This window comes from Rhinopithecus roxellana, chromosome 7 (genome assembly GCF_007565055.1).
Source record: "Rhinopithecus roxellana isolate Shanxi Qingling chromosome 7, ASM756505v1, whole genome shotgun sequence".
NCBI classification, from domain to species: Eukaryota; Metazoa; Chordata; class Mammalia; order Primates; family Cercopithecidae; genus Rhinopithecus; species Rhinopithecus roxellana.
This window is the reverse complement of record NC_044555.1, coordinates 56,115,710-56,140,843: the sequence shown is the minus strand read 5'-3', so window position 1 is coordinate 56,140,843 and position 25,134 is coordinate 56,115,710. Positions and strand designations below refer to the sequence as shown.

The following is a 25,134-nucleotide window of genomic DNA, read 5'->3' as shown; positions in this document are numbered from 1 at the left end:
ATATCCCCTTTATCATTTTTTATTGCATCTATTTGATTCCTCTCTCTTTTCTTCTTTATTAGTCTTGCTAGCGGTCTGTCAATTTTGTTGATCTTTTCAAAAAACCAACTCCTGGATTCATTGATTTTTTGGAGGGTTTTTTGTGTCTCTAGCTCCTTCAGTTCTGCTCTGATCTTAGTTATTTCTTGCCTTCTGCTAGCTTTTGAATGTGTTTGCTCTTGCCTCTCTAGTTCTTTTAATTGTGATGTTAGAGTGTCAATTTTAGAACTTTCCTGCTTTCTCTTGTGTGCATTTAGTGCTATAAATTTCCCTCTACACACTGCTTTAAATGTGTCCCAGAGATTCTGGTATGTTGTATCTTTATTCTCATTGGTTTCAAAGAACGTCTTTATTTCTGCCTTCATTTCATTATGTACCCAGTAGTCATTCAGGAGCAGGCTGTTCAGTTTCCATGTAGTTGAGCGGTTTTGATTGAGTTTCTTAGTCCTGAGTTCTAGTTTGATTGCACTGTGGTCTGAGAGACAGTTTGTTATAATTTCTGTTCTTTTACATTTGCTGAGGAGTGCTTTACTTCCAATTATGTGGTCAATTTTGGAATAAGTGCGATGTGGTGCTGAGAAGAATGTATATTCTGTTGATTTGGGGTGGAGAGTTCTATAGATATCTACTAGGTCCGCTTGGTGCAGAGATGAGTTCAATTCCTGGATATCCTTGTTAACTTTCTGTCTTGTTGATCTGTCTAATGTTGACAGTGGAGTGTTGAAGTCTCCCATTATTATTGTATGGGAGTCTAAGTCTCTTTGTAAGTCTCTAAGGACTTGCTTTATGAATCTGGGTGCTCCTGTATTGGGTGCATATGTATTTAGGATAGTTAGCTCTTCCTGTTGAATTGATCCCTTTACCATTATGTAATGGCCTTCTTTGTCTCTTTTGATCTTTGATGGTTTAAAGTCTGTTTTATCAGAGACTAGGATTGCAACCCCTGCTTTTTTTTGTTCTCCATTTGCTTGGTAGATCTTCCTCCACCCCTTTATTTTGAGCCTATGTATGTCTCTGCATGTGAGATGGGTCTCCTGAATACAGCAGACTGATGGGTCTTGACTCTTTATCCAGTTTGCCAGTCTGTGTCTTTTAATTGGAGCATTTAGTCCATTTACATTTAAGGTTAATATTGTTATGTGTGAACTTGATCCTGCCATTATGATATTGACTGGTTATTTTGCTCGTTAGTTGATGCAGTTTCTTCCTAGCCTCGATGGTCTTTACATTTTGGCATGTTTTTGCAATGGCTGGTACCGGTTGTTCCTTTCCATGTTTAGGGCTTCCTTCAGGGTCTCTTGTAAGGCAGGCCTGGTGGTGACAAAATCTCTAAGCATTTGCTTCTCTGTAAAGGATTTTATTTCTCCTTCACTTATGAAACTTAGTTTGGCTGGATATGAAATTCTGGGTTGAAAATTCTTTTCTTTAAGAACCTTGAATATTGGCCCCCACTCTCTTCTGGCTTGTAGAGTTTCTGCTGAGAGATCTGCTGTTAGTCTGATGGGCTTCCCTTTGTGGGTAACCCGACCTTTCTCTCTGGCTGCCCTTAAGATTTTTTCCTTCATTTCAACTTTGGTGAATCTGGCAATTATGTGTCTTGGAGTTGCTCTTCTGGAGGAGTATCTTTGTGGCGTTCTCTGTATTTCCTGAATTTGAATGTTGGCCTGCCCTACTAGGTTGGGGAAGTTCTCCTGGATGATATCCTGAAGAGTGTTTTCCAACTTGGTTCCATTTTCCCCCTCACTTTCAGGCACCCCAATCAGACGTAGATTTGGTCTTTTTACATAATCCCATACTTCTTGTAGGCTTTGTTCATTTCTTTTTCTTCTTTTTTCTTTTGGTTTCTCTTCTCGCTTCATTTCATTCATTTGATCCTCAATCGCTGATACTCTTTCTTCCAGTTGATCGAGTCGGTTACTGAAGCTTGTGCATTTGTCACGTATTTCTCGTGTCATGGTTTTCATCTCTGTAATTTCGTTTATGACCTTCTCTGCATTAATTATTCTAGCTGTCAATTCTTCCACTCTTTTTTCAAGATTTTTACTTTCTTTGCGCTGGGTACGTAATTCCTCCTTTAGCTCTGAGAAGTTTGATGGACTGAAGCCTTCTTCTCTCATCTCATCAAAGTCATTCTCTGACTAGCTTCGATCCGTTGCTGGCGATGGGCTGCACTCCTTTGCAGGGGGAGATGCGCTCTTATTTTTTGAATTTCCAGCTTTTCTGCCCTGCTTCTTCCCCATCTTTGTGGTTTTATCTCTCTCTGGTCTTTGATGATGGTGACGTACTGATGGGGTTTTGGTATAGGTGTCCTTCCTGTTTGATAGTTTTCCTTCTGACAGTCAGGACCCTCAGCTATAGGTCTGTTGGAGATTGCTTGAGGTCCACTCCAGACCCTGTTTGCCTGGGTATCAGCAGCAGAGGTTGCAGAAGATAGAATATTGCTGAACAGCAAGTGTACCTGTCTGATTCTTACTTTGGAAGCTTCCTCTCAGGGGTGTACTCCACCCTGTGAGGTGTGGGGTGTCAGACTGCCCCTAGTGGGGGATGTCTCCCAGTTAGGCTACTCAGGGGTCAGTGACCCACTTGAGCAGGCAGTCTGTCCGTTCTCAGATCTCAACCTCTGTGTTGGGAGATCCACTGCTCTCTTCAAAGCTGTCAGACAGAGTCGTTCGCATCTGCTCAGGCCTCTGCTGCTTCCCCTGTTGTTTTTTAGCTGAGCCCTGCCCCCAGAGGTGGAGTCTATAGAGACAGGCAGCTTTCCTTGAGCTGCTGTGAGCTCCACCCAGTTCGAGCTTCCCAGCGGCTTTGTTTACCTACTTAAGCCTCAGCAATGGCGGGCGCCCCTCCCCCAGCCTCGCTGCTGCCTTGCGGTTAGATCACCGCAGACTGCTGTGTTAACAATGAGGGAGGCTCCGTGGGCGTGGGACCCTCCCGGCCAGGTGAGGGATATATTCTTCTGGTGTGCCCGTTTGCTTAAAGCGCGGTATTGGGGTGGGAGTTACCCGATTTTCCAGGTGTTGTGTGTCTCAGTTCCCCTGGCTAGGAAAAGGGATTCCCTTCCCCCTTGCGCTTTCCAGGTGAGGCGATGCCTCGCCCTGCTTCAGCTCTCGCTGGTCGGGCTGCAGCAGCTGACCAGCACCGATTGTCCGGCACTCCCTAGTGAGATGACCCCAGTACCTCAGTTGAAAATGCAGAAATCACCTGTCTTCTGTGTCACTCGCGCTGGGAGTTGGAAACTGGAGTTGTTCCTATTCGGCCATCTTGCTCCGCCCCCCCCCAGTATAATTTTCATATTATTCCATTGCGTTGTAAAATGCTGCCCTTCTTTTAACTAAATTAATCTTACTTATTAAACTCATGACTAAAGGAAATCCTAGGACATTCTTTAAAAAAAAAAAACAATAAAAATATGAGACAGTCATAACAAATTTTTAGCAATGTCACAACATAGCATCTTTCCTATCTGCATTTTCTCCTCTGCTTCACTTTGTTTTATATTTTAATTTTAACTTGCTATACTGTATGCTGTTTTAAACCCTTTCTAAAGTATGGTGCAGTATAAATAACCAAATAATAACATATCATCAGATCTTCATTTTTCTTTTTTAAATAATATTTTTAAGTTATAAATCTATTGCAGTCCCATCCCAAAAAAATTTAAAATATAGAACAGAAAATAAAACCCAGCAATTAGCCCATTACCTAGAGCTAACCATCATCATTTAGACTGTTTTTGAAGTGTGTCTTCCCATTCTTTTAGGTATGTTTGTGAACACACACATGCACACACTCTTGGATCTTTCTAACCTTACCTGCAGTTTTATAATTCTTCTATTACAATATTATTTTATAAATATTTTCCCATTTAACCTTGATTTTTAATTATTATTGTATTGGAATATCCCTAATATTTATTTCATACTTAATAGCTTTTAAGACACATTATTTGATCTTTACAACAACTCTGACAGGCAGACTATCTTCTCATTTTACAGAGGAGGCCACTAAGATTCAAGGAAGTGAAGTCAGTTGTCTCACGTCATGCAGCTAGGAAATGGCAGAGCCAAGACTGAAGCCCAGGTATGTCTTGACAAGAGCCTGTGTTCCTAAACAATATGATGTCCAGAGATAAAGCTACTGAAGGGCTTGGTCAATGGCATGGACAGGGATTCCTGCTGGAGTTCAGAGAGGCTATGAGTTTGATCTGGGATGGTTAGAGAAGACCTTGCTAGGAAGGAGGTACTCGATCTGGCCCTGAAGGGCAGATGGAATTCAAACAGGCAGGGAAGGCAGTACAGAGTTTTCTTTTCGGGGAAGATTTCAGAAACACAGATGTATGAATGGCAATGCTCAAGGCAGAACTGTTCTTGTGACAGTGAGTTATCCAGTGGGACCAGGTTGGGCAGAGTGAAAATAAGGTAGAAAAGTAGCAATGAGGGACAATTCTGTCACTCCCCGGTGAGGACAAGTGGAGCATAGCCAGTTCCTGGAAGCTTTATGCTAGTTAAAGATCCACCTGGATCCACTGGTGGTTCATAAGCCTTTCCTGGGAAAATGTGAGCACTATCAGAAATGAAACAGGGAACATCAGTCCAGACCCTGGAGATATAAAAAGGATAATAATGGAATACTACAAACAACTCTACACACATAAATTTGACACTTAGGTGTGAAATGAACCAATTCCTCAGAAAACAAAAACTACCGCAATTCACCCAATATGAAATAGATCATTTGAATGGCCTTATAACTATTAAGGAAATTGAACTTGTAAATTTAAAACTCTGAAAAAGGAAATCTCCAGGCCCATAAGGTGTCACTGGAGAATTCTATTAACTGTTTAAGGAAGAATCAATACTAATTCCATATAATGTCACATAGAAAATAAAAGAGATCACTTCCCAAGTCATTTTATGAAATCGCTATTACACTGACACCAAAACCATACAAAACGCAGTGCAAAAAAGAGAACTGCAGACCAATATCCCTCATGAATATAGATGCAAAAAAATTTACAAAATATTAGCAAGTAGAATTCAGCAATATTTTAAAAGAATTGTATACTATGGGATTCATCCTAGGTTGGTTAAATATTTTAAAATCCATTAATGTAACCCATGATCTTAACATTCTTAAAAGAAAAAAGTCACATGATAATATTAATCGATGCAGAAAAAGCACTTGACAAAATTAAACACCTATTTGAGAAAAAATAACTCGTGGAAAAAATAAGAATAAAGAACTTCTTCAACCTAATAAAGTGCGTCTACAAAAAACCTACAGTTAGGCCGGGCGCGGTGGCTCAAGCCTGTAATCCCAGCACTTTGGGAGGCCGAGACGGGCGGATCACGAGGTCAGGAGATCGAGACCATCCTGGCTAATACGGTGAAACCCTGTCTCTACTTAAAAATACAAAAAAAACTAGCCGGGCGACGAGGCGGGCGCCTGTAGTCCCAGCTACTCGGGAGGCTGAGGCAGGAGAATGGCGTAAACCCGGGAGGCGGAGCTTGCAGTGAGCTGAGATCCGGCCACTGCACTCCAGCCTGGGTGGCAGAGCGAGACTCCGTCTCAAAAAAAAAAAAAAAAAAAAAAACCTACAGTTAGCATCTTATAAAAGGGGGAAAGACCGAATGCTAAATGCTTTCCCCCTAAGATCAGGAACAAGGCAAGGATGCATGCTCTCACCACTATTAATTCAGCATAGCACTGAAGTTCTAGCTCTTTCTGCAGTCTTGGTCTAAGCTGGGGAATTAACACAAAGAACAGAAGGGAGACAGATTTGGAAGGATAAACTTGGAAAGTCTAAAAAAACGTAGACCTTGCAAATGACTGGCTCCATAAAACACTACAAGAGGGAATGCAAAGAGAAAAACACCAGCACTATGACCTCAGTGACAATTTCTGGCCTCTTGTTCCTCCTTTGCTCCCCACCCCCACCCTTACCACTTCTTACTCCCGCCATGTGAAAGACTCTCTGAAACCCACACTCAGCAACATGCAAAGAAGGAATGAATATGTGGAGGTTCCGAGGAGACAAGTTCAGTCCCTGGTGGGGGATTACAAAGTGACCTAACTAGAACGAACATGAAAATGTAAACACTTTAGGGGGTGTTCTAAGGCAATGAGGAGATTGGGTAATCCAATCAGTGGGGGGGAAAATCAGTCAATATAGTGAAGAATTCCAATGGATTGTTTGTATAATATAACTCAAACAAGAGTGTCACACAAATACAGGCATAAGAAATCCTCCTGATCCTGATGTAAAGATTCCTTTCCAATTAATTTTTGATTCTTTCTCTTCCTTTGCTGGTGTACAGATTACTGTTGCCTGTTGGTGGTGATAGGACAAAAAGAAATCAAGTGACAAATAGTCTCTCTGGACAGGAAACATCTATGTGATACACCCAGGGAATTAAAACAGGAAGTCTAAATATAAAGCTCAATCCTAGCTTTGGTTTATAATGAGCAGGAAGACTGATTTCTTAATCTGCCTTAATACAAATTTAATTAACCATGTACCTAATCCCCTCAATTGATATCTATATTTACTGCTAATAAAAAGTTTTAGAAGAAGGATTTGATGACCGCTTAATTGAATCAGTAGGAGAAAATAGAATTTGTTTAAAATACCTGCTCAATCGCACTTGCCTCAATAATTTCTTGGCTTAAAAATTTTGCCAGGAAATTTTTAATGCAAAGTACCAACAAAACCCTCAACCTTTCTAGGTAACAGAACAGAGTCAAAAATGTAAAAAGTATATAATTACCATTATGTTGCCACTGTACTAGCAGAAATTACTTTGATGTATTAATAACAAGTTAACTTACAAGTTACCACTGATTTTTAAAAGAGAATGGAAAATTGTATATAAGTGGCTAATTTTCTCATTTATAATGTATCTGGCTCAAATGAAATACAAGAGCAAAGTCCTTTAATATATGTTCTGTAACTTATATAATGACTAAGTTATTAATACATGTATTTTTCATGAAACAAGATCCATTAAAAAACATATTTTTGGTCAAAATAGGGTTTATTTTTCTCATGTAATAGGAAATCCAGAGGTAGGCAAGCAGAATTGATGACAATGGCTTCATGATGTCGTCAATGTCCAGATTTAATCATCCTTGGAGTGAAGCTTTTATCATCATGGTCACAAAAACTTACTCTACTTTCAGCCACAAGCTCATGTTAAAAAGAGGTGTGTGTGTGTGTGTGTGTGTGTGTGTGTGTTTCATACTCAAGTCTTCTATTTCTTAACTTTCTATAGTATTAGGTGGGTGATTCCTTATGGTATACGACCTCTGAAATCAGCCTCTTCTCAAAGAGCAGAAAAAGCTATCCCCAGAGCTTTGGCCATAATTATCTCGAGATGAGAGCTACAGTGGAATCCAAAACTTAAAACGCCACTCCCCAAGGGCAAATTTACCAGAGCACAAAGTGCTCTTGTCAATGACAGACTTAAGGGAGGAAAACTATGCACAGCACTCCCATGGCACAGTAATCTGCAGGGTGAGGGTTGTATGGCTTTGGGCTTGTTTTGTTCTGCTTTTAAGACATTAGAAAAGAATGTGTAGTATCAAGCTAAATGTCCCTCCGCCCTCCAGGCTGCCAGGCTGCATGTATGAATGTGTCAGAATTACTGACTCTTCGAGTGGTCACAGTGTTATATGTTTGACCCCATGGTAAGCAGACTGAGGTCACTAAAGATTTTTAGTTCCATGCCTGACTGAATTTTATAAATGGCCTAAAAGGTTGTATGGCAATGGGGTTTAAAACTCTACGTTGGGCCGGGCGCAGTGGCTCAAGCCTGTAATCCCAGCACTTTGGGAGGCCGAGACGGGCGGATCACGAGGTCAGGAGATCGAGACCATCCTGGCTAACATGGTGAAACCCCGTCTCTACTAAAAAATACAAAAAACTAGCCGGGCGAGGTGGCGGGCGCCTGTAGTCCCAGCTACTCGGGAGGCTGAGGCAGGAGAACGGCGTGAACCCGGGAGGCGGAGCTTGCAGTGAGCTGAGATCCGGCCACTGCACTCCAGCCCGGGCGACAGAGCGAGACTCCGTCTCAAAAAAAAAAAAAAAAAAAAACTCTATGTTGGCTGAGCGCAGTGGCTCATGCCTGTAATCCCAGCACTGTGGGAAGCCGAGGCGGGCGGATCACCTGAGGTCGAGAGTTTGAGACCAGCCTGATCAACATTCCTTACTAAAATTACAAAATTAGCCAGGCGTGGTGGCGCATGCCTGCAATCCCAGCTATTTAGGAGGCTGAGGCAGGATACTCGCTTGAACCCGGGAGGCAGAGGTTGTGGGGAGCTGAGATCGCGCCATTGCACTCCAGCCTGGGCAACAAGAGTGAAACTCCATCTCAAAAAAGAAAAAAAAAATATATCAGTATGGAGTTCGTTGAAAGAAATAAAGGCCAGGCATGGTGGCTCACCTCTGTAATCCCAGAACTTTGGATGGCCAGGGCAGGAGGATCGCTAGAGCCCAGGAGTTTTGAGACCAGCCTGGGCAACACAGTGAGATACCGTGTTAAAAAAAAAAAAAAAAAAAAAAAAAAAAAAAAAAAAAAAAGACAGAGAGAAAGATTAATTAATTAATTAAAAATGGAAAAGTATTTTCTAGACCAAACATAACACAACGTAGCATTTAATTTAAAATATTCCTCGGCAGCATCCTAGATAGGTTTTGGCTTACCTACTATTTTGTGGTGGTGGCAAGAGTTGGGGTAGGAAAGAATTCAAGTCAACAAAGATTCATTGAGCACCTACTTTCCCAGCAAGACATTTTTATTACCTGAAGCTAGTCTCTTCCATTGTCCCTCAAGCTCACTCTGCTCAGTCCTACCACAGAACCATCGTGGATTTTGTTTTCCCTGAACAATCACTATGATTTAGATTGTCCTTGCCTCTCTTCTGGGCCTATTCACAGCCTATCTGTCTTTCAGCGTTCAGCTTAAGCCCTATCTCCTCCATGAAGCCTCCCCCAACCTCTTCAGGCACAACGCACTCTCTGTCTCTGAACACCGAAGCTCTGCTATATATTTTACACTTCATCGTCCACTGACTTATACTGTCAGTTGCCTCATCACCAGCTCTTATCTCTCTCCTGTGCTCCATAACCATACTGCCAACTACTTGCTAGAAATCTTCAGACCTATGACTCAGTGCACCTCTGCTCAAGTACAAAACAGTTCATCACCTTCAGTACCAATCACCCCCCCAACACAGACACACAGAGAGACATGCACACTCAACCTCTGCCTCCTCCTATCTTCTCTATTAACAGAGTTCAGCACACATCAAACATTTCCTATGTCTAAAGCACCATGTTAGGCATATAGAGACAAGACGGTATACAAAGATGAATAAGTCCCCTTGATTTCCCTGTCAAGATGAGTTATATTCCTCTCTTCTCCTCCCACCTCTCCATAGCGTCCTGTATTTAGCTATATCACTAAACTTACCATATTGTATTCTAATGATGTCTTTCTACACTGGAGTATGAACACCCTGAAGGCAAAAGCCATGTCTTATGCTTCTCCACTACACCAGTGTCCAAGACAGAGATTGACGCCCTCATTAAGAGAAATCAACCTTTGTGGGCTGGCTAGGTGCATGACACTGCATGCCATTAAGGAGCTCACCATCAAGCTGGACCTCTAGACTTGGTATTGTTCTCATCTGTTCCCTTATCCTCAAAACTAATCATCAGCAAGTTTTTAAAATTTCATTTCAACAGTATATACTGCATCCATCCATTTCTCTTCCTCCCCACTATCCACACAGCAGTCCATACCACTATCTGGATTGCCTGGACCTTAGCAGTAGCCTCTGCTAGTTTCTCTACACCCTTGCTGGTTATTCCCACCAATTCCCTGAAATCCATCCCCCACGTTACCTCCAGAAGGATCTTCCTAAACCATGTTATCCCTTGCCTAAAACTTGACATTGACACCACCTCTTAATGTAGTTCCAGCTCAAGGTCCCATTCCTTATCGTCATGCATCTGATTCTCAACCCAAATTACCCCACCATCCACTCTTACTTCCATGCTTGAACTTAAAAATTCCCTCTAATCTTCTTCTCCCATTCAGAAGCTTCTTCTGTCCTTCAAGACCCAATTCAAGTGCTTCCCCACTCCTTATGTTATTGTTAATCAAATTGTTTCTTCACTGTTCCTACAGCATCTTACTCAGTCCTTTGTCTGTGTTACTTACTCTGTCCTGGCCTGTAACAGTTAATTGTGCACAAACCTGTGTTGATTACTAGACTGTAAGGTGCTAGGGGACGGCGTCTATGAGGTATAGATTGTTACAGACCCCCTGAGTGCCTAGGAGGTACTCAGTGAACAAGCTGAACAGAATTGAATTACCTATCCTGTAATATTCACTCATTTTACAAATATTTACTGAGTATAAACAAAACGAACGGTCTCTGCCCTTGTGGTATTTACATTTCTAATGGTAAAATATAAACAGTAAATGAAATAAATAAGTAAATGTGTATTTTGTTAGATGGGGAAAAATAATAAGCAAAAAAATTTAAGCAGGGAAGGGGGATAGAGGGAGTGGGGATAGGGTTAAATTTTCTCCTGGGTGACCAGGAAAGGCCCTCCTGTGAAGTGGACAAGTGAGTGGACCTGAAGGAGGTGAGGGAGCCAGCCGTGCTGACAGCTGGAGAGCGTTCCAGACAGGGAGACACCAAGAGAGGCAGGAGCCAGTCTGGCACAGGCAGCCAAGAGACCAGTGTGGCTAAAGTGGAATGAGTGAGGGGAAGAGAGATGAGAGAGGAGGCCAGAAGGGCAATGGAAGGCCAGATCCTGGAGGGCCTTGGAGGCTATTGTGATGACCTTGGCCTTTTCTTTTTTTGAGATGGGGAGCCATGACACAAGTTACATCATCATCATCATTATTATTATTACTATTTTGAGACAGAGTCTTGCTCTGTCACCCAGGCTGGAGTGCAGTGGCACAATCTCAGCTCACTGCAACCTCCGCCTCCTGGGTTCAAACTATTCTCCTGTCTCAGCCTCCCAAGTAGCTAGGACTATAGGCATGCACCACCATGCCCAGCTAATTTTTGTATTTTTAGTAGAGATGGGGTTTCTCCATGTTGCTCAGGCTGATCGTGAATTCCTAACCTCAAGTGATCTGCCCACCTCAGCCTCCCAAAGTGCTGGGATTACAGGCATGAGCCACTGTGCCCGGCCCCAAGTTACATTTTGAAAGAATCACTCTGGGTACTGAGTTTAGACTGGATTACAGGAGTGACAAAAACAGGGGCAGAGATGCCAATTAAGAAGCTGCTGTCATAAGCTAAATGAGAGAGGTTGTTCCGTACACTACTAGTTCCAGGCCTTCCCTGACTAGCACTCATTTCCTGGCCCAAGCAACTCAGACCTGTCCTTGACAGTTGGGTTAGATGCTTCTAAGAGTTACCTAAGTGCTCAAATCAGAGCTGGAGCTTGCCACATGAATCCTAAGCTGAGTCCTAAACCAGAGAGAATATAGGAGAAAATTTAAAAAGAAGAGCCCTAAGACCAGGACAAATAACCTGGGGCAGTCTATAAGGGAGTGGCCGGACTGCTACAAGGAATCACAGTGAGGGACATTATAAGAAGAGTCGTCAAATTGAGGGTGTGCTGTTCACTTCCCAGGTCCCCTCAGCAGTGCTTGGGATTCCTGGACAAAATTACTGCTCCTTTTAGTTTTGCAGATAAAGACACTGTATCAGGGAACAATGTTAGAGTGAATCTGGAAAATCTTTTAGGGATCCCGTCAACAAAATTAAATCAATTGAAAGATGTAGTGAGAGGTAAAAATCGTCTGTGAATATCATCAAAACCAAGGAAATTCCAGGCAAAGCCTGTGGAAATACTCCAGGGCTCAACAGAACCTTCTTGATTCCCAGCAATTAAAAATGCTAAGAAGTCTCCATACAGGTATATAATTATAAGTCTGCTAGTAAACATATTCCATTAAAGGAGATACCCCTTTTAACACAACACAGAACACAGAAAAGTGTGCAAATTAATTTTATCTTAAATACTTTAGGAAAAAGCTCCTAACTCTGGTTATCTGGGGGAGGGTGCAAAGAGAAGAGGAACTTTCATTATCTACATTATACAGCTGACCCTTGAACAACATGGGTTCGAACTTTGCAGGCCTATCCCATTTATACATGAAGACAATGAAGATGAAGACCTTTATGATGATCTACTTCCACCTAACTAATAGTAAATGTATTTTCTCTTCTTTATGATTTTCTTAATAACATTTTCTTTTCCCTAGCTTACTTTATTATAAGAACACAGTATATAATACATATAACATACAATCAGTAAGGCTGCCAATCAACAGTAGGCTATTAGAAGTTAAGTTTTGGAGGAGTCAAAAGTTATACATGGATTTTCAACTGCATGGGGGCTCAGTGCCCTTAATTCTCATGTTGTTCAAGAGTCAACTGTATATTTCCACAATGTTTCATTTTACTTACAGTGAGCCTATAATTTTATTAATTAATTAATAGTATCAATTTTGAGGCATTGAAAAAGCAATAAGATATCTACAAAAGAAGTGATGCGCTGAGGAGCTAACCACTCAAAAGAGCCCTTGTGTAAATATTTTTGAAAAGTAAAGAGATGTAGTAATGTGAATAACTAAATGCTGTTTCATGTGTATCGTGACATATTTTTATGTATGAGGGTTTGCTGGGTTTTTTGCAATATCAGCGGAGCCTATCTTCTTAAACAATATAGGGCAAGTGAATTATCAAAAGAACTCTAAGGAAAACTACTGAAGAGTGGCCAGGCGCAGTGGCTCATGCCTGTAATCCCAGCACCCTGGGAGGCAGACACAGGAAGATCACTTGAGCCCAGGAGCTCAAGACCAACCTGGGCAACACAGGGAGATCCTGTCCACAAAAAGTTTAAACATTAACTGGGTGTGGTGGCGTGCACCTGTAGTCCCAAATACTTGAGAGGCTGAGGCAAGATCACTTGAGCCCAGGAGGTTCAGGCTGCAGTGAGCTGTGATAGCCACTGCACTGTGCCTGGGTAACAGAGCGAGACCCGGTCTAAAAAAAAATAAAAAGAGAGAAAGAGAGAGAAGAAAAGACTACTGAAGAGCAATTCGATGTCATTCTCTGGCTATTGTTACCAAACAAAGGTAAACAGTTAGCAGTATGCAGTGAGTTAAGGGCAATCTTGTTCAGAATCAAAGTGGCCAGCTTCCTGCAGCCCTATCATTATCATCTCTCATGTCTGAGGCATTTAGTCTTAGGTCTGCTTACAGGGCTTACGGCTAAAAAAAGGAAGTTAGCACATGGCCTCTCTTATTATTGGATTCTGCCATGGTAAGTTTTAGAGTAGTGAGAAGGACTATGTACTATATAACATGGGCTAGAATTAGTAGACATAAAGGGATACAGTTAGGGTGGACCAGTTGTCTGAGGTTTGAATTCCTTTGCTTTTTTTATTTTTCTGCTGCCTTAATGTAATCTAAATACAATTTGTTTCAAAATATCTAATCACAGATTTTTCCCAGTTCTGTTCTACTCTTATTTTTGGCATACACATACAAGCATAAACAGTTTCTGTTAACCAATTAAAACTACACAATTTTCAGTAAGAATACCAAGAAAGTACAAGAGTCACAATCAAAAAGGCTTTTAGAAACTTCACTTACCACTGGATTTAATTTCACGGACGTAATTACTGGGGAACCAGCCTGTTCTCCCATTTAATGTGCCTTCCCACCAGCCTCCTTCTTCAACTCGAGTGACGTAAATGATGTCCCCCTTACAAACTGACAGTTCATCCTCATTAGTCTGCTTAAAGTTGAATCTTGCTTTTACTATTAACTGATGACTTCCATTTTCCGTCATCTCCTAGAGAAACAAAAGCCACACCAAATTAAGCACTCATCTAAATAAGGCAGGGGTAGAAATGATATGGATTTAGGCAAATAAAGTGGAGGAAGCAAAGGCAAAACCCCAGATCCATCTCAGTCCTGAGTTTTTAACTTAAGAGTCCATGAATGGGTCTCTGAGGGATTAATAAATCCCTCAAAACAGTATATAAGCTTTGGCATTTGTGAGAATGTGTTATTTTGAAGTGGGTCATAGCTTTCATTTTTCTCTCCAGACTCCTCCCCATTATCTAAAGATTATCTATTTAACTAAGCCAGATAACAAAGTAGAGTGATAAGCTATTCCACCGTGGATAAGCTATTCCACCCTGCCTCTACTCAACACACAAACAGTCCACATAATTATATAACTAAGATGTACTAACCTACCCTCCATAAAATCTGCCTCCCATCTCCTAATTACTAAGGATATCTTAATTTGGCTAAGACTTATTTATATGCAAAGATCAAATACCCCATAGTTGCCTAAGTCAGGAATTCTTTTTTCCATTTTTTTATTTTTATAGATTTAGGGGGTACAACTGCAGTTTTATTACAGGAATTTCTAATCTGTCATGTATAAACTGGACTTCCTTTTCGAGGGTCACAGACCCCTTAAAGAATCTGATAAGCACAACAGATCTTTGTCTAAATGAGTTCGTACACATGGGCTTTTGTCTACAATTTGAGAGGGTACCAGGGTGTAGAGCCATAGTGCTCATCAGCCTTTCAAAGGGATCTGTGATCTAAAAAGGTTAAGAACCACATACTCAAATGCTTTGGAAGTAATTGGTCATAATGTCTCAATAGAAGTGGGTGGCTTTTGACAGGAAATAAAGGTTTCACCCAAAGAGTAGAAGATGAGGCATTTCCTCCCAAATAAAAGCTCCCAATAAGACCAAGTGAAAAGGCAACTGGGAGATCCCAATATAGAAGCTCATCATAGACTGAAATTTAAAATCAAGCCTTCCTCATTAGGAATGGAAAGAGAAAAATAAAAATGACAATAATAATGAGGATACTGATCAATATTTATTGATTGCCTACTATGTGTCAGGCACTATTTAGTTCGAATAAAACAAAGGATAAGGAAAATAACAGCAAATTGCCATCAGAAAGTAGCCATAATGACTTCCATTTGCATAGCATTCTCAGTTAAGTGACTTGCCTAATTCTTGTAAGGGACAGAGCTGGAGCGTCAATCTGGATTTTCGTCCCCACCACATGCCTTTGATTTGCTCCTTTGGGCCAGCCTGAATTGGTGCTCAGTTTATAATTAGTTTTCTCAGTGATGCCCAAAACAAACCGGATGGCTGTCTCACCACATATGGAGATGCAACTAGGATATCAATCTAATTTTATGGATTTTAAAACAGACGGAGAATTGGGGACTATACTTACCACTGTCTTTGACTGCCTTTGCAGCCCTGAAACTGTGCTAGAAACTGCTCCCTGTGGGTTTGTCTGAGAATTATTAGCAGTACTAAGAGAAGAGGAACGTCCACATGGTCTTTCTGATAGCTGATCTGTGAAAAGAGGAAAAGGCATGTTAAAGGAACCACTCAGGTCAGAAAAACATCTACCACATAACATTATCTTTCTCGGGATACTATCAGAGGCATCCTGGCTGTAATTCTAACTGTTATCATTATGAACACGCCAAGTGTATTTCAATCCCCCTTCCCTTTTTGGTGGCCAACTTCCTGTCCTTAACCTTACTGGCCATCGTGCTCCAATAGAATGAAAAACAGCGACAGAACCACATTTTCTCTTAACCATTTCCCTACAACTCTTCCCTCCTGAACCAGTTGCAACAGTATGCCCTGTTGTTCAAGGCAGAACTATATTGGGCACCAAACAGCTGTTTGTGGCTCTTATTACTTTGAAATATTTCAAATTTCTCTCTTTGTTTTTTGGCCCATAACTCAGTGGCTCATTTCTTACTCACACGTAACAATATGTGTGGCATATATAACGTAAAATCTCCCTGATGTGTGTGGGGCAGGGTGGAGAATGAGAGTGAAAGAGAAGGTGTGTTTGGGAAAGATGCAATCTTGATACTAGAATAATTTTTTTAACAATCAGATTCAAGAGTCTTCTCTTCCTTGAAACCTTGTGAAATTCGACCAGGCCAGAGCTGAGCTGGATGTTTTCAGTTTGTTGAGAGTATACAAAAGAGAGAAGCTGGCTTCTTGACAAATTTAAATAAGGGTTCTTTTCCTCTCCATTTATTTTTAAAAGATATAAACTGCAAAAGTCTAAAGCCCAAACATTCCCTAGGCGACAAGCTCAGTATCCAAGTAATTTCCTTGATGCTGTGGGTTTTAACTTTCACCTCCTTGTATTTTATAAATATCTGTGGCAAGGGAAGAGACTGTAAAACTTGCTAGGAGAGTTTGGCAAAGGAACGTATAATTTGTGTGGCATAATGTTAGAATTACACGATCCTCCCTGACTAGAACTGGATAGTTGTCATGTGTGTTAAATATAGTTACTTGAATTAGCTGTACTTTCAGCTATACGCCGTGCAATAGCTCAAAAGCATTTTTTTTTCCAAATAGCAAAAGAACAACTTTGGAGAAGTATTTTTGCATGTATTGCTATTATATACAGCTCTTTGGACTAAAACTATAATTACTCGATAGCTTCCTAGATGCTCTAACCTATTTGGCACTTGATTATATTGTCTGTTCTTGTCCTCTAATTGTTTCACATGGGTAAGTTGAGTCTCCTTAAATAGACAGTAATTTTCTCAAAGGCAGGGACCATAGCTTTGACATTTTTTGTAGCACCTGGCAATGCTGGCCACACAGCCTCTTGACTCTCCAACAGTTTAAGCAGCAAGCCTCGTGCTTGGGCATAAGGGCTCGGTAGTCAGTTAGATGTGGGTCTGAATCCCAACTCAGCCACTAACTTTCTAGTTGGGCAACTGTTGGCCTGACTTTCCTTATCTGTAATATGGACCTAATAATAATAATACCTACCCCCAGTGTTGTTTCAAGGATTGAATGAGATCACCTGTGGCTCTTCTGACAGCCTAGATCCAGGGCAAGAGCTCAAAGCATTTTAAGTATGATTATTACCATCCAGCTGTTGGTTAAATATTATACCAGGGAAGCAGTGAAGTTACATTCTACGTGTATCATCATTTTCTTCACATTTACTAACATTTATATTTAATACCTCTAGTGTGGTAGGTGTTAAACATTTAAATAAAATATATTATTTTCACTCCCTATGAACCCAAGATTTCATTTTTGGTGCAAGGCTACTGAGGGGTTCCTTTACATGGACAAAGGCATACGGAAAACAATGAGAAAAATATGTCTCTAGTGGGGAAAGGGAAGTGACGGCTGTATTTTGTAAACTCTATGAAAAAGGGAACTGGTCTTTCCTTTTTCTTTTCTGTTTTGTTATACTCAGTTGGCTATTCAGAGCTTTGAATGGAATAACTTCTTGGCTCTTATCATTATATTAAGGGCATTAGAATAACATCTATGATCGGTATGTTGTAAATCCTAAGCTATGAAAAATTCAAGCATTTGACATTTGTTGGGGTGTATTTGGGGCAGCAGGGGGAAAATTTGCATCAAGAGAACAATCCTGGCCAGAGTTGGCTCCTAGGGTAATCACAAACACATGGATTCAAAAATGTCACCCAGAACATATAAATCACAAGCCCGGCTTACCTTCTGTTGCTTTGTTGACAGCTAAGAGAGTACTCAGAACCTTGGAGAAATTGACCCCTGAATAAAGGTCATCAGGATCAAATACCTATGAGAAAGGAAAATTGAAACCGTAAGATACTACAAGTATTCAACTCAACAAACAAAACTATCAAAAGGCCACTTCCTCCAGCTCTCCGGAAAAAAAAAAAAAAAAAAGTGCAAAAGCCAAGACACAAACCTCCGTATGTATACCTTTGGGAGAAATGAGAGCAGCAGCTGAGCCGCCTAATGACATGTGGCAGGCCATCAGTGAGTCAGAGCAAAGCAGTAATGGGAAATGAGAGCCAAGCTGAGAAGGCAGCGCCCACCAGGAAATGAACAGCGCATACTCAGACCCACTCTTCTGACCTGAATGTATCAATAGTTTCAGCCCAGTTACAGGAAGCTCATATGCATGGGTTACAATTAATGTCCATCACCTACAGAATGTCCTGGACAGTCCACAAATAAGGAGGTGGAGCCTTTTTGACATGCTTGCATCTGTACAGTTGATTAGCTGTGCCTAGTTGAGTCATTGTCAGAAGTGCCTTTTTCTCTGCTCTCCTTCCTCCCCACTGCCACCCGCTGCATCCCAACTGCCTAGGATCCCAATTCCATGTTGCCCAAACTTTCTGCCCAAGTCTACCTTTCGCTCCCAGCTTCAGTTCCCAGCTTCTGCTGCTTGACCTTGCCCCTCTCAGCTCATCACGAATTCGAGTATTTGCCTGCCTGGGCCTATGGGCTCTTCCTGGCTTTAGATGACTTTTCCAAATATGACCTCTAGCCTGTGTGATACTACTCAACTCTTGGCAAAAAACACATTAAGTAAATACATTTCACTTTACCAGTCAACTGTCAATCTGACACGCTATTGTCCCCAGTGAAGATACCAATCAGATGTTGTTGTTTACAATACAATTTAACTGTTACCTTTGAAATGTAGTCAGTGTGTTAAAATATATTGAATCCTAAATACGTATATTTGAAATTAGAAGTGTTCTCATGCACAGGTACAATCTATTAATGTACCAGCCAACAATGTAAATATGTATATCTGTAGGTAACCAGATGCCCACTTTCTGGATGGAAATGCCCCTTCTAAAAACATTTTGTTCCCGGATGTCTAGGAGTCTCCTAAAGAAAACAGATTGCATCATTTTTTCCCCAAATGTGGTGACGGAAATAAAATGTACCTTTTCATATGGGACATGATTGGTAATGGGCATAGGATTTTGAAGGGTCTGTCTTCCCATTAGGTAGAGCCATTTGTTCCATTTTTAATCTGCATATTTTCTGGGAACCATATCAAGACAAATTTCTATCTTTTTTTGTACATGTTCTTGAAAACCTATAATCTGTCTTTAGAATGAAAATATATAATATCAATTTTTTCACGTTTTGGGGGGTCAATAAAGATACATGCAAATGCGAACCTACACCAGTCTGCCTATTCTAGGATTCACCGCTTTATTCATTTAATCAATGAATGTTTTGCATTCAAACTTAAAATGACCAAAAAGCCCAGTTGCATCTAAAATGAGACATTAATATATTTCTGGTAAAAGAGTAATGCTAATATCACTAAAGAGTTAAACAACAGCACAATCCAAATATATTTCTGAATGCTACAATATAAAATTCAAAGTTTTCCAGAAATACATTGACAAGAGTTCTGTTTTAGTTTGTCAAAGCCTGGGTGAACAAGAGGCAACAGACTAGAGAGAGTGTCTAGTATCTCAGGGGATTTCAGACTTACTGAATATCCCTTAGAACTGATCAACTGGGAAAATGTTAATGACATGTATGCCAAAAGAGTAGCAAAGCAAAAAAATTCACTTGTTTTTAGCCCACCAGTCCTAATGGGAGTGTGCATGTGTGTGTGCATGTGGATACATGTTTTGGGTGGGTGTGGTAGAGATGAGTAGATCTAAAATAACAAGCAGAAGTTAAATATTAGCAGAATAAGGCATGAGAGCAAAAGTTGTGATAAAAAAACCTCTCCCTCTGGTTTTAGTTGTTCCTTATCCAGGGTTATTAAATGCCTATACATGGCAACACTGGTATTATTCATTTGTACAGGTACTTGACTGATTTTGAAAATAAATAAACTGATCAGAAAATGAAATGTGCATCAACAAGAGTCACTGCATCTGCCTGAGGGAAGCTTCCTCAACTGTACCCGGTTCTCTTTTGAGAAAACCCCAATATACTCAAGTTTATCCATGGATACTGTTCTTCTTGCTGCAAGCCTATTCTGAGGCACTAGAGACTACACAGGAAGGAGTTGGAAGAAGCCTCTGGGAACTGCTAGAGAAAGCAACGCCTAAGCATTATTATTTCAGAGTAACTGGAGAATCAGATACAACCACAAACACCTCCACCACACTATACCCTTCTGAATCCCAAATTGAACGATACTGAAAATTCCACCCTAGATCTTTCTTCCATGCACTTCAGAGAGCTCCCCTATGAAAATGGAAATATTATCTGGAGGGATCACATTTTCAGCCACTATCAGTCATTTATGTCTTAGTGGAAATGAGAAGTGTGAGACCAAGTTTAGAGATGATGATGTGGAGAAAGACTAAGAGCTCTGGTCTCCAAATAAGGAGAAAGCAAACGAGAATTCCCCAGTGTAGAGAGGGTGTGAGAAGAACAAGGAAAGGTAGATTACAGTACCCACTCATTTATACATTCAAAATAGAGAACCAATTCCCCTTTCTGTCTGCAAAGCACTGGAACCTGTTAAAAAGGTAATGTAAATTTGCACATTTATGCTGTATGTAATTTTCGTAAGTCATTTTCAATGAAATTTTAAAGTCAAAGTCAAATCATGGCAAAGTCATGATGATACTCATCTTGTAGTACCCTGTGCAAGCCTCACTAGTCTGTTCAGTGTCTCTGGTTTGTGACTGAGTCCCAGATTAGCCGAACTTTCTTTATACCTATTTTGGTGCACAAAAAGCCAGTTAGTTCCAGCTGGATCCGTGAAGGCCAGATGAACAGCAGGATTCCCTCCCTCCATTCATCTTACCACTACTGTGACTCAGACAAGAAAAAAGGACGACTTCTTAGACTACTGCGAGGTGGTGTCAGGGTATCATTCCTGCAGTCAGATGATGCAAGGTTCAAATCTAACAACAATAAAAACATTTACTCTAACCAATAGGACAGACAGGGATTAAACTTTATTAAAGATATTTTAAGTATTTACATATAGCCAACCTAAGTTGCATTCCTACATCAGCAGATGAAATCAGACATTTATTTATTTATTTATTTATTTATTTATTTATTTATTTTATTTTTTTGTGTGTGTGAGGCAGAGTCTCGCTCTTTCCCCCAGGCTGGAGTGCAGTGGCGCGATCTCGACTCACTGCAACCTCTGCCTCCCAGTTTCAAGCAATTCTCCTGCCTCAGCCTCCCGAGTAGCTGGGATTATAGGGATCTGCCACCATGCCCAGCTAATTTTTGTTTGTTTTTGTTTGTATTTTTAGTAGAAACGGGGTTTCACCATGTTGACCAGGCTGGTCTCGAACTCCTGACCTCAAGTGATCCGCCCACCTCGGCCCCCTAAAGTGCTGGGATTACAGGCGTGAGCCACCGCACCCAGCCCAGACATTTAATTTTTAAATGTTTCCCCACAGCTTTTTATTCTAGATATCCGCAATGACAGCAAAACCTATTTGCAAACCACTAAACACCAGGTGTTAATTGTGAATTATTGGGGATCTGCCAATGTAAACTGCAAGAAGTTAATATTTCTATAGCATTACAAATAGAACCTTTTGGAGTAGTTCTCAGTTTCAACATGTATGCTACTTTATGACACTTTCCCTAAACTTAGAAAAGCCAGAAAGCATATGAGAAGAAACTTTCCCAGCTCCCTGTTCCATTCCCTCACTTATCGTATAGCTACTGTTTACTGATTTACTGAGCTTCTGCTATGTTCCTGGCACCACGCTTGGACTGAATGTTTACTGCTATGGTCTGAATGTTTGTGCCCTTCCCAAATTCATATGTTGAAACCTAATCACCAGTATAATGGTATTTGGAGGTGGGGGCATTTAGAGGTGATCAGATCATGAAGGCATAGCTCTCATGAATGGGACTGTTGACTTTATCCAAGAGGCCCCAGGAAGCTACCTTGTCCCTTCCACCATGTAAGGAAATAGAGAGAAGGTACTATCTACGAATAGGGAAGCAGGCCCTCGCCAGGATACCAAATATGCCTTGATCTTGGATTTCTGGCCTCCAGAACTATGAGAAATATCCTTCTGTTGTTTATAAGCTACCTGGTTTATGGCATTTTGTTCTGGTGGTCTGAACAGACTAAGATAAAAATATATTTTTTATGTGCATTTAATTCTCCCAGCAAGCCCATGATGTCAGTACAATTATTTTCCCCATTCCATGGATGAGTAAACTAAGACTCAGAGTAGTTAAGTCACAGGGCAAGGAAATAATGGAGCCAATAAAGATACACAAGAAAGTGCTCTGAGGGGCATTGTAGTCCTCCATGCACGCCTTATGTTTCCATGAGACTTAGAGAAAAAATGAAAAAGCAATCCGAGTCTGTATACAAAAAGAAATCCTTTGCTTCTGTCAATACAAGTAGCATCTGTATCATCTGCATCGAGTTTGTTATAGCCTCTAAAATGATTAATTCAACTAATCACAGCAAAGAGAAAATCTTCCATATTACAAGACTGTCTCCGCAGGGGCCTTGCTAATTCCTGTGCTGTCCTTCTCATTTCAAGGGTCAGCCTTCACCCAGGAGGCACTTGGCCACATTTGCCAAAAGAGGGGAAAAGCTGCACTAAGCTCCTCCTATTTGTTGAACCAGGTCTGCCTCATGAGCCATGGCCCATATTTGTGAGGTTCTGGTCTGGTAGGGTTCCAGCTCGTGATTACAGAACCAAGCTAAAACATCGGGGCCACGTGCAATGACACCTAGCCTCCTGATTTTCTTGACATCATGCTCTAACCACCTGAGTTAACCAGTCACAGCAGGCTAGCCACATCTTGGTTAAGAAAAGAAGGCGCACCCTATCCTGGTTCAGAACTGGTCATCTTTAACGTCATGTGGTTTCAGTAACATCCAATCAACTTCTATTTAAAGGTAATTTAAGGTTGGGGGTGATTATAATAGGTTCCACTACTCAAGAGTTAAAAGTCTAATCAACTGAAAAGCAAGTGATTCATTGGGACCACAAGGACATGTAGCTTATATTTCAAGCCTGTTTTTTAAAAAAGATTCCAAATATTTAGGAACATTCCAGCTCTTCCTTCTTCTTATTGCTCTTATTGAACAAAATCTTAAATTAACTTAGCTCATCTTGAATCACATTCTCTAATTCTCACAGCTGAGCACACTGCCTCTGTTAACCCCTCAACTTTGGTGGAAATGTCATTACATAGTGCAACAGAGCAAGCAAATCTGAGCTGCTTAGTCATATTTCACTGGGTGGTACCGCTCCTGGCTCTGTGAACGTGATCTGGGATGTGTGCACATAGCTCCTACTAAAAGCAGTCACAAAGTCAGCAACAAATAATGCTCTTAGCTCAGAAATTGGATTCATTACCCACTGGTATTCCACTTACTAGAATATAGTGGATGGCATTTCTACTCTGCCTGGTTTTAAATAATAGCTGTTCCTATTTGATATGGACCAAACTTAAGGGAGCAAACCCGGCTCTCAACTTTTATTTCCTCCCTTTCTCTCCAAGATCTAATTTGTGCCTGTAGCTGAAACCACATACAGTGTTGTGGAAAGAGCATTGATGTGAGAGTCAGAAGACTGTGACTCCAATCTCAGCTTTGTCACTATTGAGCAGTTGTGAGGACCTTAGGAAAGCAACACTACCTTTATGAGTCTCCATTTCCCATCTGGAAAGTGTCTTTGAGCAAAGGAGCTCAGCGAGAGGTCTTGTGGTCCATCATCTAAATAGGAGCTCTTAAAGGCAGCATCTTGGCTGGGTCCCCAAGGCCCAGAATCTGGTCTTCAGTTCTCAAGTCTCTTGAGAATGGACTCACACTAGCTAAGCTCACAAAAGGCCAATGAATAAACCAAAAGGCCAATTTCTTAATTTTTACTAAAAATAAATGAAGCACTAAGGAGACTAAATACTCCCATTTTGTGGCCAGAGCACTCTCTCCCAATAGAGAAATCTCTCTGGTGAGCTAAATTATAATCAGAAATGTGTTGAGTACTACAGAATCAGAGCAAAGAGAGTCTGGGGTATTGCAGCCTAACATAATTATAACCTGTTTACAAGCTGATTTTTCAAAATGTCATTTTTAAATGACCTATTTATAAATTCTGGCTTTATCTTGCTGCCACTGCATCGTGGCATTTGGACTGTGATCATGGACAGCTTTAACTCTCTATGTTTTCTTTTTGGCTCTGTGGATTCCTATAAAGTCACTTTACATAACTAATATGAATTCCTAGATTACTCAAACCTCATGGAATCCAGAGCCAGGAAGTTCAGCTCCATGGAGCTCCTATGACAGAAGCCAAGATCTGAGCTTGCTCCCTCACTCTTCATTAAAAGTCACCAATCTCATTCCTGATGGCTACCCCAGCATCACCATAGGACTCCCATTCTTCCTTGTTAGCATTCCTATAGGGGAGAACCCCTTTCTCTATAACAGAGATTTATCTTTAGTTGAGTAATAAGTGTTCAGGTAAGAGAGGAATTAATGAGGAACAATATAGGCATCTTAGTGGGGCCAGTCACAGGATTAAATAAAGGGAGAGCAAAAGAGAACAACTGATGGCTGGGCACAATGGCTCACGCCTGTAATCCCAGCACCTTGGGAGGCCGAGGTAGGTGGATCACTTGAGTCCAGGAGTTCAAGACCAGCCTGGTCAGCATAGTGAAACCCATCTCTTCTAAAAATAAAAATTAGCCAAGCATGGTGGCAGGCACCTGTAATCCCAGCTACTCGGGAGGCTGAGGTAGAAGAATGGCTTGAACCTGGGAGGCGGAGGTTGCAGTGAGCTGAGATTGCACCACTGCACTCCAGCCTGCACAACAGAGCAAAACTCCGCCTCAAAACAAAAAAAAAAAAAAAAAGAAAGGAAAAGAAAAAAAAAAGAAAAAGAAAAATCAAAAGAAAGAAAATAAAAAAGAAGGAACAAATGGTTTTGAATAATCTCATCAAAAAGAGAGTAGGCACGAAGGAAAGGGAAAAATGAAGTATCTCTCATCAATAGCGCTTGCCAAGCCAAGGACAGGAAGCAGGAGGCCTAGACTCAGCTGCCTCACAGTCAGCCAGCCATTGTGGCTTGGCCGGCTCCTGCCCCTCCTCCTGTGCTCCTGTCACCAGAGCCTTTGCAAAAGCACACTGGTTGCCAGTTTTGCGGGGTGGAGTGGATGGGTGATCCCTCAGCTGCTGGAGCATGTGTGCCAGACCTGAGGGTGTCTTCGCCAATGCCCCCACTCCCACCTCTTCAGAAACAGGGACT

The 25,134-nt window shown here is 41.1% G+C and overlaps 1 protein-coding gene across 8 annotated transcripts in view; it reads right to left on the bottom strand.

Annotated features, from left to right (window-relative positions):
- The window catches only part of ARHGEF6 (Rac/Cdc42 guanine nucleotide exchange factor 6), a 124,121-nt gene that overhangs the window by 72,043 nt on the left and 26,944 nt on the right, over positions 1-25,134 (bottom strand). For all 8 annotated transcript variants that reach the window (XM_030933730.1, XM_030933729.1, XM_030933731.1 and 5 more), the window contains 3 exons: positions 17,642-17,726; positions 15,354-15,478; positions 13,731-13,932 (listed from right to left, as the gene is read on the bottom strand). In XM_030933730.1, the coding sequence (XP_030789590.1) occupies positions 13,731-13,932; positions 15,354-15,478; positions 17,642-17,726 (412 nt within the window). The remainder of the gene's footprint in view (positions 1-13,730; positions 13,933-15,353; positions 15,479-17,641; positions 17,727-25,134) is intronic.